Source organism: Phodopus roborovskii, unplaced genomic scaffold (genome assembly GCF_943737965.1).
Source record: "Phodopus roborovskii unplaced genomic scaffold, PHOROB, whole genome shotgun sequence".
Taxonomy (NCBI): Eukaryota; Metazoa; Chordata; class Mammalia; order Rodentia; family Cricetidae; genus Phodopus; species Phodopus roborovskii.
The window spans coordinates 28,388,969-28,403,416 of NW_026126416.1; the positions used below are offsets into that span (position 1 = coordinate 28,388,969).

A 14,448-nucleotide genomic window follows, 5' to 3' on the forward strand; every position below is an offset into this window, starting at 1 on the left:
ATACATATATATAATATATATATATTTCCAGTTTTGTGTTTTTATGGGATTCTTACGTGTGTGAACATGTGTATCTCCATGTCTACATGTTTCTTGTGCTTTTTCTTTGGCTCTTTTTCTTGTTGGGTTATTTTGCCCTACATTTGTCTTTTTTTGTTTTTTATGTCATTTTATTAATATTTCTTAGATGTCTGTTTTCTATGGAGATACAGAAAGGGGGTGAATCTGGATGGGAAGGTGGGGAGGAATTGAAAGGAGTAGGGAGAGAGGAAACTGTAATCAGAATATTGTGTGAAAAAAATCTATTTTCAATAAAAAAGGAACGGTGGTCCTATTTTTAATAAGCAAATTCAACCATTAAAAAAAGAAAAGAAGACCAAACAAACAAACCCTCTGTGCAGAACTGAAGAGAACACTCCCGTCTAAAGAGAGATGTTAAGGAAGTAGAGCAGACCTCTTGCTCTCCACGGGAATTGCATATAGAAAATCAGACACAAACTCTCTGGCATGTTGACAATATCTGGTCATAGGTATGTTTTGTACTGAGCTTAGGCTTGTCTTTAAAACCAACAAACAAAGAAAAACAAGACAGAACAAAAACACAGTTCTGGCTGAGCAAAAAGGATCATATGCTAAATTCTCCAGTCTCTCTACATTCTTCATTTCCTCAAGTAAGCTCAGTAAAAAGGTGAGGACACCCCTTTACTAGAAAATTAGATTTTTCTCTTGCTTATAAATGTATTGCATACATAGAATTAGTCCACATGATATTTAATTCACCGGTTATATCTGGTTTTGAAAGGGACTGTTCAATTATTATATCAAACTGACTTGCAAGCAGCATATTACATTATATTTAATTCAATTTAAGAAATTATTAAAAAGATATTTTGATGCATGATTTTCTTATACAGGCAGCTATCTGGCATTCAGGAAGAACCAATGAATACTGAACAGAGAAATGTACAATTCCAGTAGGGAAAGGTCTCCCAGCTGGAGGACACAAGTCTCATCAATACACATAAACAATTGGTACAGGCAAATGAAGCTTGAGCATTGTTTTTTTTCTAAACTTAAATACAATGATCAAGTCCATTGAAAAGGTCACACGTGGAAAATGCAGACACAACCCAATCACTGGAAACCATGTCTTACCCAAGAAACCTGTTCCTTATGGGTGCATTGTCACCAGGCTATGCAGCCCCTAATCCATATATGCTCCAATTCTTCTAGGAACATCTGAATATTGGGGTTTTTGCTGGAATACCTGTACCCAGTTTCTTCCTTCCATACCATTGTCTCCAGAGTAAATGTGCAGGTGTGTGCAATACAACAGCTCCCACCAGGGAGATGAGGGCAGTGTGGCTGAAATGCGCCCTACTTAATCAAATTCACATGATGTTTTACCTTTTATTTTATTGCTTAAGAATTTATTGGGAGCTGGGAGATAGCTCAGTTAGGTGTCTGCTACAAAAGCATGAGGGTCTGAGTCCAATTCCTAGAATCCATGTTTAACAACACAAGACAAAACAAGTGTGGGCACACTTATAATCCCAGCACTGGGGAGGTGAGACAGGTGGGTGCCTGGAGCTCACTGGCCAAGCAGTCTAGCCTAGTTGGTGACCCTCCAGATTCCAGCGAGAGAGACTATCACAAAACCCAAACCAACCCAAACTGTGTGTCCTGAGGGATGGCCTGATATTGACCTTGGGCCTCGAAAGCATATACACATATGTATACCTCCCAATATTCGAAACACACCCCTACAATTTCATGGGATCTGGGTGATGTTGTAACCGACTTAACTGGAGCATAACTGGGTAAGAGGTGGAAGACAGCCTTGTGACGTAGAAATGAAGACAGCTTTCCCTTGCAGCTGCCTACTATAACCCCTAACTGTTGAGTGCATGTTACAGGAGGGTCAACTGGACTCTATGGCGCTACTGGATAACATATGATGTCAATATAATGATGTATGATCTTGTGCTATAAGATCATACCAAAATGGGATTGTTTAGTCTTGCTACTGACAGAGGGAGCTTGGAAATTTGATATATCCTTAGTTTTCACCCTTCTTCAGAATTAATCCCAAATCTAAGGTACTTCTCCTTTCCATCATTAAAAGTGCCCCCAGGACAGAATATAAGTAATCAATTAGGTTTCTGCTTCTTCGGGTCTAACAATCATACCCCAGTTTTGAATCTCAAAGTGTTTCTAAATCCTGATTTTCAGGATAGCTCCTGTTGTGCTGTTGCTATTGCACACAGAATGCTCAGGATGGGACTTTGTGCATCTGTTATTCTGTTCCTGGTTACTCTTCACTAGAGTGAGGAGCCATCTTGAGATGGATCCTGAGTCTGGAGGCAGATTATTCATCTGCATCTCTCTATATTGTATAAACAGTATTTTCCAAATTGAATCGACTCAGTTATTATCATTATTATTATTATTATTATTATTTATTTTGGTTTCACCCTCAGAAAAAAATAAAATCTAGAGATATAGACGTTTCCTTCCCAATTTTTAGAATATTTCACCTTTGGGAGCTAGCATGTTTGGTTACACTGACTTTTAATTATGCTCCGACATCTTCAGATAATTTCACTTTTCACTTCCTTTCCTCCTGGGTCTATGGACTGTTGGTTTCTCCATTCACTAAAGAGTTTCTGTCTTTATCTTCCTCTTTCTCCTCTCCCTTCTTTTTCTACATTAATACTCAGAGTTCCCTTGCTCCCCTGCCTGCTTCCTTAGATTCCTTGCCTCCCTCTTACAGACACCTGGGTGAGTTCACCCATGCAGTAGCTTCAAGTCCTGTCTTTCTTCCTAGAACACCTGTGTTGTGATGTCCTACTTCTATCTCAAACCCATTAGCTAAGTCTCTTCCTCTTCTACTATGCCATGAAACTGACTCAATGAAGTGAAGCCAATGTTAAAGAATAGAATTCTATTCAGAACAGAATGAAACAGAAACATCAGAGGGCATTGCTTGCATTTGATTGTGACTCATGATCCTTCCTTACTATGGGTTATAGTAAGAGAATTCTTTCTGTTGCTTCTAATTCTAACAAAAGCAGAAATTTAACCTCTGTCTAGTGCATGGCCTTCATTCAAGCATTAAACAAGATGAATTGACTAAGCACCTTGTTTTTTTAAGAAATCTAAAGACAGCATAATATTTTCCAATTTAAAAGCCTGTCTGTAGCTTCTGGGAGCCTAAATCAGTGAGCTCTGATCCTTTTGTAGTTACTGAGGAAACAGGGGTTCATAACTTAATTTCATTAAGTGAAGAGAGGAACTGAAATTTTTGCACAAGTTTGTGATGTTTTTGAGCTTTAGCATGACCTTTTCCTGCCAGTATCTGCTCAAGAATTTACCATGGTAGTGTGGTCACTAGCATAGCAAATCTTAAATCCTTATTCACTCATTCAGTCAATGTCTATTAAGACCATGCTATCTCTGAAGATACACAAGGAATAAGCCCAAAGGCCAAGTCCCTGCTCCCACAGAGTATGATGCTCCACAGTGAGCGTCTGTGGCACTTCCTTTCCTGTGAAGCTTTTGAGGCCCTCCAGTCTCACCAGGTTTTCTCCAGTTAACATGTAAGAGCCTCCCTGCTATCCTCAGGCTTCTCATGCCAGACTCTGCTTGCTTCCTAGGGCCAGACTTGCCTTGTTCCTCCCCAATAGTCAACTTCTAGCTTTTGCTTCCCAAGTTCTTCTTGAGGAAACTGACCCTGCTCAACCCAACAACTATTTGTTCATTATATTTATTTCACAGTCCCATTGGCCCATGCATGTTTTTCATACAATATCTATCTCCTGATGAGTCTTGCAAATGCTTACCTTCTGACCTTGATTATAAATACGTTGAGGTAAGATTTGCATCTTCTTTTTGTACAGGTGAGGTAAAACCCTTGTCCTTCTTATGAAAGATACTCTTTCTGTGCTCTAACCCTCTTCTTGTACTGTTGGAATGCCTCAAACTTTACTGGGGTACATGGTTTCCCTACTTCAGAACCTGTTTCATAGAGTCCTCTGAAGCTAGGTAAAGACATGAGTCAAAAACAAGACCAATGGGTTGTCAGCAGAAGTGATTTATAAAGGTTGTCTTTTACTGTCCCAGTCCCTTCATAGGAGGTAGAGTGAGAACCAGGAAGTGATTTACCACTCAGGACCTTGAAGATAGGGGAGAACCCCAAGGTAGAAAGAGGAGAGTCTCTCTGAGTTCCTAGGCTGCCTTTTGAAGTGGATGTTTTAATTTTGTTGGATAGTCTATGAGCTCCAAAATGCATGTGCAAGAAACACAAAGTCTGATTGTATTTTGGCCATGGCTAGAGGGTGGTCCTCTATAAAATACTTCAATCACCATTATAGCTAATACAAAGGTTCCTATAGGAGCACTTGATGGAGAATGCTGTGAACTGAGGACGGAGTGATCCCATAGCTGTTATTGTTGATTTGGTTTTGTTTTTCCTCAGATGTCTTGTGTCCTTAGACATGATTATTAAAGGGAAGGAGTGATTCTGATACTAAGTCACTAAACTACATTAATTTTATTGAAAAATAACTCTGTGTGAATATACTGTTTTTGAATGTCATGGAATATGGGTTTTGGGATTATACTATATTGTCAATAGTCTAGATTTAAAATTAAGGGGGAGAAAAAAAGGGGGAAGGAAGTAGGAGGGGAAGAGAAAGAGAGAGAGAGACAGAGAATAAATAGCTAAGAAATCATGTAGAAACCTTCATTCTTGAGTCTCTGGGGCTTAAGTCATAATCAGTCTGTACCAACAACTACATTCCCACCATCAGGACTACAAAGCAGAGGAGACTGCATACCTCCAGGTCTCCAGAAATGTTGGCACCAGCAAGGATCCCAGTGGCAGCTGGGAAAAAGATGGCAAAGACAGAGAAGAAGCCTTCACCCTTTGTGAAGCTTGGCCCAAAATTTTCTGCAAATATGGACGCTGAAATGCAAGAAAGAAGAACATCCTTTTGAGTTTTGCTATACTATAGGAGCTTACATTCTTGACTTCTATATTTCTAGATGGAAATGGATGCTTAGAATTGAGGCAGAGTGAACCTGAAACTGTTGGTTACTCTTCCCCAAGTACCAAGGTGTCTATTGTTTTAGATACACATTTAGATCTTAGATCTTTAGACAGATCTCCAAAAAGGTCACTAGAGACCAAACTTACAGAAGACATGGGAAAGGAGGATAAGGAATTCTTGCAGAAGGGAATATTAGTCTTCTCTAATGGGGTCTCACTGGACATACAAACCACAATTATGAGAGACCCCATGCCAAGCAGTGGCTGGCTAGTCAATATGAAACAAACTCAATGGTATTTTTGTAGACTTTCCATCTCATATTGCTTTATTTGAATATTTTTTCCTCACAGTTCTTTTGCTTGTGTATTATGGTTTTCTGATTCTGTGCTTTATGGGTTTTGTTTTTGTATGAGTCCGTGTTTTTTGTTCTTTGTTTTTATTTCCTTATTCTGTTTGTTTACCTGTTTTTAGAGAAAGAGAGAAAAAGGGCATGAAGGTGGGTGGATTTGGAGATGGGGAGGTTAGAGAGGAGTTGCCAGGGAGGAAAAACTGTGGTTAGAACATATTTTTATGAAAAAAATTAAATAAATATTGCCAAGAAAAAAGAAGCAATTCTTGCAGGAGCATGTTAGCACCCTCACAATATGCCACACATGTTCACATACCCCCTCATAACCATTCCGGCATGTATGTATCTTTAAACGACCTGCCTTTTTAGGCCTTTGACAAGTCCTACGCTGTTGGAGGCAGGCAGCAGGATAGACTTGTTTCTAGTATTCCAGTCTCTCTGTTCTTCCTCTCTGTGTCCTGATCTTAGGCCCTTATACTAAATTCTCAGAGGATAAGAATATGGTGAGGTGCTGTGTCCTAAGATCAACACTGTCCTGTAGGTTGTCACCAAATCACTTAATTAAGAAAGCAATCTACAGAAAAGTCAGAAAGGAAGAGAAAGAGGAAGAAACTGAACAAAGAAAGGAATCTGTGGTAAGGAAGGGGGTAAAGTTGAAAACATTGGAAGATGTAAAGTAGGGTCAAAGGTAGAAAAGGAAGGAGAGTAAAACCCAATGCAAATAAAATAACCACTGCAGAGAAAAGCCAGTAAAAAGCCAAAATAAAGAACTGGGTTTAAAGATGGGGGTGGGGTCACAGATACTGATAACTAAATACATAATGGAGCAAATGATATTTTTAAGGCCTCAGATATGTATTGAGTAAGCTAAGGTAGAAAATAAGAAGGCAGAGGAAGCAGATTGGGGAAGAGAAAAGCCAAATTTGCATGCAGTGATGTTTCTGCAAGTAGAAACACAAGTATTAACCCATAATTTCTTTTAAGAGTGTGTTTTGCCATGTATGTATATATGTTTGTATGTATATATGTATGTATGTGTATGTATTATATATGATATATGCCTGCCTGGTGCCTACAGAGGCCAGAAGAGGGTGCTAGGTCCCCTGGAGCTGGAGTAACAAATGGTTGTGAGCTTCTGTGAAGGGCTGAGCAAACTCTCCAGTCCCCTAGTTCATACTCCTTGAAAGCTTGACAGTGACCGACAGCGGATTATGTCCCAGCAAGGTTGGATGCTACAAAGCCTCTCAGGAAGATAAGAAGACTTGATTTGACATTAGTGCTCAGAAATTGCTAATTCTTTTTTCCAGTGTCAGGTCCTCATTCCCTACATTTAGTTCCTATTCCTATTGTCTAGCCATCTAGTAATAACCCGGTATTTAAGGATTTACAAGAGACCTTCCCATCTTCAATTGAAAATGATTGACTTCTCAAAATTACTTTTAAAATCTAAATACCTTACATATTTGCTTTTTAAAGTCTCCCTAGGAAGTTGTCACTATTAATTTAGTGGGAAAGTCTGAGAACCAAGCAGGATATGTATTATCTCTTCAGCTGATAGTCAAGAGTTGAAACCCAACCATGGGTCTCCTGAATCCAACACTAGGCCCTTTTCTGGACTACACAGGACTTCTGGGGGCTGAAGACATTTGAGAGAGGTAGCAAGGGGGTGGGGGGAGGCAATAAGACCAAATACTGAGAAGCGACTAGAGACTGATTGGTCCCTACCTTGGTAGTTGAAGAAGCCTCTGGATTTCTTCTCATTGTTGGATGGAATGACTGTTCCAATGAAGAAGTTTGCAATGGCAATGAGAAGAATGACCAGGAGAATCACTTGAGCCTGCAACACCAAAGGAAAGTGGCCAAGTTAAAAGCAACAATGATATAAACTAGGTTCCAATTTGGACATTCTTAATCTTAATATATTGTCTTCCTCACTGCTCGGGACTTGAGGATGAGACCTGAGTTCCCCATGTGCAGAGTTGGTCTGGACAATAATTGTACATGAAGATGTGCCAGCCTTGTTGGCCATGTCACCATAAAGGCAGCAAGCCAGGTGACCTGATACATAAGCTTGCGTTCTCACTGGATTTGGCACTTGTTGCAGAATATTTGCTTACACTGTGTGAAGATGTTTCACTGTGATTGGTCTAATAAAGAACTGAATGGCCAAAAGCTAGGCAGAAGAGAATAGGCGGGACTTCCAGGCAGAGAGAGGAAGTTGGGATATAAGATATGCCAGCAAGATGCTAAAGATGTTGTAGAGGCAACCAAGGCATGCAGCAGAACATAGATTAATAAAAACAGGTTAATTTAAGTTATAAGAGCTAGCTGGGGAAAAGCCTAAGCTAAGACCAAGCTTTCATAATTAACAATAAGTCTCAATGTCATTATTTATGTCCTGGTGGCCCAAAGGAAAGTCTGACTACAGGTACTTAGTGGTATGATGGCCACCCTGTGTGTACTCACGGCTTTTGCTGTATTAAAAAGATGACAGCTATTCTTTATGAATATGGTGTTGTTTTTGTTGTGATTAACTCAGGGCCTGGCCAGTACTTGTTACGGGGTTATTAAGAGATACCCACCTTTGCTTCCCACTCCATCCCAGCTACTGAGATGCCTAGAAGAATCACCACGGTGATGGAACCAATTATCCGAATGTCATTGGTTGGATCTACCATCATTGAATCACTTTCCTGTCATGAAGGAATCACTCAAATGATTAGAGATAGTTCTTTGTAGTCAAATTTTTTTAAATAATATTCAAGAAGAAAAGATACTGTACATAAATACCTGGGGCATATAGGATAATAAGAAAATTAATTATTTTTAAGGTCAGGAAGGCCAAAAAAAAAATCTTAATTTCATGTTTTATCTGTGACATCGGCCTTTGATAGGCAAGGCTAGGGACTAGAAAGGTTAGAAATTCCTTCTCGTCACAGCTTTAGGAAATATTGCAGCCCTATCTAAAAATATGTATGCCCACATCTTTTGTGTTGTGCTTCAGCAAAACAACTTGCTACTTTTATGTGCCATGGGGAGTTTTAGAAATGCGTGGTTTCCAATATGAATATTGGAAAATGAAAATAAGTATTGTTCAACTTAATAACAGAGGACACAAACTCAGTAATATATCTCTTGAAGAGAATATACCTTAAGAATACACACTATGGTCATTTATTCACGTCATTTCCACATAGAGGTAATTTCATCGGCAGAACTCAGCTAGACCTTTAAGGTGAGGGAGGTGAGGGGTTACCACACTACACAGGCTCAAAGAGCTTGTTCCCAGGGCTAAGAGGGACCTCATTTTCTGCAGTGAGTTGTTATCTGTTTGAACTTGCTTCATCTTTGGAGACCTTGTGAGCAGCAGTGTTGTGCCTACAGGAAATGATGCCTGCCATCTACCCGGAGCTTTGTATTTTACACACTCTCCATATACATCCTTTGTATCTGAACTGTATGGAACTCTGTGAAATGCACAAAGCAGTAAATCAACTCCTCTTTCAGCTTTAGAAAATAAGCCTCAGATGTAGAGGAAACTGGTCTAAAGTCTCCCAGATGGCAGGGTGAGAGCTGAACTCAAAGCCAGATTTTTCCAACGTTATGCCTGGGGCTCCTGTCCTGATACTGAACTCTTTCTCTTATGACATGAAACTATCCTCTAGGGCCCTGTAAAAGAAAGTTGAGTTACTTTGTCTGTACAAAGAAGAACTTTAATTACCTTGAGGAGATCTACCACAGTCTCCGCAAACCCCACCACATACATGGCGACAGCCACTGCATTGGCGAAAGCAAAGATCAAGCCTATGGACCCACCAAACTCAGGCCCTAAGCTCCGGGAAATCAGGTAGTAGGCTCCACCTGTAACAAGAGCAGCATTGTATCACCTGGAGCAGGTGCTAAGCTTTCCAGTCTCTATGGTTAAACCCCGACTGTTAATCATCCCAATAAGACTATTTTGGATTCCTGGTCATTTTGCAAGTCCTGTGTCATCATAATGAGTATTTGTAGGCAGACCTGCCTTGTGCTCTGTATATAGCCTAAAATGTATGTGCTGATAAAAGTCAATCTATTGAAACTTACAAATTGGAATCCTGATTTAACCTAATAGAAAATAACAATAAGCTTTACTCAAATGCTTTGTGTTTTAAAAGATCATTAGAGTATCAAAATTAATAATGTAACTAAAGTAAAAATTTTAGATTCAAAATTTCCAGAAACTGACAGACCAGGGTAGAAAAATGAAGTGGCAGAGCTTGTTCTTTTCTGGTGTTGTGGTACAAGCCTGTTCTCCTAGTCCTTGGGAGGAGGAGGCAGGAGAGTTAGGTCTTCAAGATCATTCCCAGCCATAGTAAATTTGAGGCTAGCCTGGGCTACCTAAAACCTTGCTCAAAAGAACAAAGCAGTTGATTCTTTTTTATTTCTAACCTCCATTCTATTGCATGAACTTTTATGGGAACTAATCTGTAAAATGAACAGCTGTATCAGGTGTGTGTTATCCTCTCTGCAAAGCACCCTTGTTTTCTGGTTTTAGCCTAAGGAAGCTTGAATTCCCACCATAAGAATGTGGAATAAAAAGCAACGTAGAGGGAGGGCTGGGAACCAGTGTTCTTCCCAGAACACTAAAGAATAGCTTTGTAAATGGCCACCCACTCCTGTGATGTGAAAACCAAAGGGGACCACTTCAGAGCTTAGAGCAAGTGACCGGCATTAAATGAGGCTAGATGAGGGATGTAGACACTGTAATGACTTCTTAGGAGGAGCTAGTCATTGGAGTCCACAAGGTCAACACTGGACAAACAAGCAGAACAAAGCTCCCGTTTATGGAGGAGGAACTATGCTCTGTATGGGTGAGCTCCCAAAACGGAACATATCTGGTAGAGCAAATCTCCACAAATTTTAAAACTTAGCTTTGCACAACAAGTTGGCTGGACAGTTACATGAGCAGGACAGTCACAATGTGAGAGATCCCCATGGAGAACTGGTTCTCCATGCTTAGGAGCACTTGTTGCCCCTGCAGGGCATCCAGGTTCAACTCTCAGCACCCCTGTGGTGGCTCAAGACCATATATAGTTCCGGTGCCAGTTGTTCCGATGCCCTCTTCTGACTGCCTGGGGCACCAGGCTCACAAAGGGCATATACACATGCACGTAGATGCAGGCAAGTACTCATCCCCATAAAATACAATAAAATTTCAAAAAGCAGTTAATAAAACTTAAGTTGAGAGTGACGGCTGTGTTGTGGGTGGGGTGACGTTTTGGAAAGCCCTGAGAGGAGGCGGCGGAAGCATTCAAGGCACTTGGATGGCTAAGACGAGTGGGTTGTAGTGGACTCAAGGTCAGTCCAGCCCCCCCAGAATAAGACTTTATCTCAAAACACCAAAACCAGGCTGGAGATGGCTGAGTGGCTGGGAGTGTATATTGTTTTAGCAGTAGCTCGCAACCATCTGTGAGTCTACTGCCATCTTCTGGCCTCTGCTAGCACCCGTACTGATGTGAACATACCCTCTCTCCCCCCACACACAAATAAAAATAAATCTTAAAAAAAAAAAAAAAAAAAAAAAAAAAAAAAAGACAACTCCCACAACTGACAACAAAAAGCCCAAGCAGGGAGACTTGGCTAAAACAGCCAAGGTAAAAATTAGTGGAGTCCTGACAAACAGGATGTGTGCAATTAGGAGACACTGACAAACTTCATCTACTTTGTTTTCTACCCCAGCCTGCCTGGTACTGAAAACTTGACAGAAACCTACTGTTTTACTTATTAATTTTTAAATTTTCTGCTATGTTCTCCCATAGAAGCAGAGTGTTTGGGGAGAACATGAAGGCTGGGTGCAGGAATGACAGCTTTGTGGGAATCACCCCCATAAGGTGGTGTTGGGGAGCACCCAGGCTGAGGAGACTCCTGAGGAAGCCAGTGTAGCTCACCTGTTAGGATTCACCACAGGAGCCCTTCCTCCAGATCGCTTCTTTCTCAATTGAGAAGAACTTTACCTTGTTATTTGACTTCTGCTTTGTTTCAAGTCTTGGGGGCCAGTTAGCAACATAAAATCTTCACGCTCAGTTATTAAGCATCTCTAGACAGGATATGCAACCACCATTTATAATCACAAGTAAGTCAGTTGGCTTACCTCCTCGTACCACTCCATTTGTGCAAATGGCAGACATAGAAATACCTGTGAGTGTCGTCACGACTACGCTCAGGCCGATGATGATGACTCCCAGACCTGCAAAACCCCCAACAAAGGTGTTTGACTCCAGTAGGTAGAGAGATCGCCATTACTTCAGCAAACAGCGGTCACAGAAGGTCAGTTGCCCTGCAGGAACCTGAAATGCTCTAATTGGTCTCAATCCGTGGTGGTGTGGGAGGCACCTGAAATGCACTGTACTTTTTAAAACCGCAGCCATTCTGACGAGTCGTTTCCTGAGTAACACCCCCAAGAGGTGTACAGGCTGACCTGGAAAATAAGAGCTTTCCTCAAGGACTGCACGCACGCATCTGGAGCAGGACCTGCAATGTGCCCGGATTCTGTTAGCCGTGACCTGGGTGGTTGGACTGCACTCACCGTACTGCTCTCTGCATTTGGCTCCTCTGCACTTCCTAGTGCCCATCAGTAACAAAGTACGTAGAAATTTGTGCCTACCCGTAACATGTGATGAGGACATTAGATATCTTAGAGATTTTACCTCCACGAACAAACCCGTTTGTTGCTATTGCAGAAGTTGACAAACCAGTGATAGAGGTGACCATGGTGGAAAGAAGAATTATAAGAACTCCGAGACCTGTTAGCAATAAAAGACAGAGGATATCACATTTTACTCATCTCCTTGGAGTCCCTACTCCTGCAACCTCTACTGCCTTTTAATTTAACTTTTCAGGTCCACGCCTTGGGCCCCAGTGGGGTTTCTTTGTACAACCGTGGAGGAGTTGGTACGCCTGGCGTAAAGATCAAGTCCAAGAAGCACTCATTATGATGAAGGATGGCATCCAAGAGTCACCAGTCTAAAGTGCAACCCTGGAAAGGAAAAGCCGACTTCTGTTGTGTCCTGGGAGAGAAACTACCCTGCCGTGAAAGAGGAAACATGACATTTGACCTTCTCTCTTGCTTGAGAGGAACCTGAATGAGAAAGTTGGGGATTTGACAAAGGTTAAACCCTTCTTCATTTCTCGTGCACCCCTTTGCCTGGGGGAGAAAAGGCACCAACTTGTATTACCTTTGAAAACAGCCCAGAAAGGTCAGCGGTGAGCTATTGGAGCCTGTGTTGCCTTTACCTTACACATGACGATCTGGCTCACAACCTTAATTACCTCCTCTGACATATCCATTTGTGGCGATAGCAGAGGTGGATAAACCAGTGATGGCTGTCACTGTCACGGCTAAGCCGATGATAATCACACCGAGACCTCAGTTGAGAGAGGAGAAATAAGTGCGATTAAATGGCGGAATAGCTCATTGGGTCATTTACATAAGAGCAAACACATCTGGGTAGTCATTGAAGGACCACATTTGAACTTAACAAGCTGGCCATGAAATCGCCATTCGGGTACTAAGAGATTCAAGATCTGGGATGTGCAGAGCTGCGCAGCCCCCAAGTGAACAATTCAGGTTGCTCAAAATGTAGGATGAACCTGGTCTTTGACGAAGTTCCCCACAGTCTCCAGCTGTTAGTATAGATGAAGGTTGTTCTAACTATCCAGGTAAATGTCTTCATTAGCAGATTGTTCATTAGGTAGATGGGTAAATCAGACAGAACCAAATTTAGGTGCATTCACTTATTTGCTGTGTGTCCTTGGAATTTACTTATTTTCTGATGCCTAAATGGCAGTTAAATCAGAAGGGGCGCATGTGTGAAGCTGCTGTCATGGTGCACAGTACTCAATGGTGGTACTCTACCAGTGTACCCACAGCACTCATAAATACCAGTGTTTATGAAAAGCCTTCTGCATATCTAGCTGTGTGGTTGGCAGTGCGAGAAATGCAAGCCACAAATACAAACAGAATGAAAAGGCCACCCTTGAGGACATATGGTTCAGAAGGGCAGCAATGATGAGGAGAAACTGAAAAAGGCCAAAATTCAAAGGAAAGGCTTAGGCATGGTAGTTTCAAGAAACTCACAGCAGGTGTGTGTGTGTGTGTGTGTGTGATTTAGGCAGGCATAGAATGTACTGGAATGAATCACTGTGCTATAAGGGGGTTTTGTTTTTTTTATTGTTGTTTGTTTTGCTTTTTGTTACACAAGTAAACATAAACCAAGCAGGCCCAAGGAAAGCTCTCAGCTTTCTTATTTATCCAGATCAGGGGCACACATGTGTGTGTCCTTGCCTCCATTATCTGGAAGGACTGGGCCTCACCTACAAATTCCCATCTCTTTGTCTAGTGTCTTCCCTGCAGTTTCCTTGTTCTTTGTTAAGACGGCACACAAGTGTTCTAACCACCCCTCTGAATCACCACCTGCCTCCAAGTCCTCAATACATTAATAGACATGCTCTTTTGTTAGCCTGATGCCTGCAGTCTAAGGCATGAGGCCACAGTCTATAAACCTAAGATGGACAGAAGGAAACTCATCCCCCCCATAACACCCTCTCCGAAGAAGCTGATGCAGAATTCAGGGAGAAGATTATGGGGAGTTCAATGACTCCACCTAGGGTGTTTTGCTCTGCTCCATGCCATTGAGTATTATCCCACGCACAAAATAGTCATTCCTACTTTACCACCCCTGCCACAGACTTATAGAGGAAGCTATAAGAAGCGGTCACACTCAGTTTTGTGTTACAGAGACACTATGAGGAGCATCCCTTCCCCTGTGTGACCTTGGGTGCTGGTGCCATGAAAGGTGGTTTATTCCCAGCCTCTACACATAATTTTGCTTTTAGGATATTTGAGAATGAATGTTTAGCACACCCTAGACACTTAGCGTGCTCACAAGTTTGCGTTGCATGACGTTACCGCCACTCTAATTTCATTATTTCCTGATCATTGTCTCCTGAGCAATCCCCACTTCACTCTCTTGTGCTGAACACATTCCTGTAACATGTTTGAAGACCAGT

At 41.5% G+C, this 14,448-nt stretch overlaps 1 protein-coding gene across 1 annotated transcript in view; it reads right to left on the bottom strand.

Annotated features, from left to right (window-relative positions):
• The window catches only part of Slc12a1 (solute carrier family 12 member 1), an 80,737-nt gene that overhangs the window by 55,240 nt on the left and 11,049 nt on the right, over positions 1 to 14,448 (bottom strand). The window contains exons 4-8 of the mRNA XM_051183506.1: positions 11,531 to 11,626; positions 9,122 to 9,261; positions 7,983 to 8,093; positions 7,126 to 7,237; positions 4,839 to 4,966 (exon numbers count right to left, since the gene is read on the bottom strand). Of these exons, the coding sequence (XP_051039463.1) occupies positions 4,839 to 4,966; positions 7,126 to 7,237; positions 7,983 to 8,093; positions 9,122 to 9,261; positions 11,531 to 11,626 (587 nt within the window). The remainder of the gene's footprint in view (positions 1 to 4,838; positions 4,967 to 7,125; positions 7,238 to 7,982; positions 8,094 to 9,121; positions 9,262 to 11,530; positions 11,627 to 14,448) is intronic.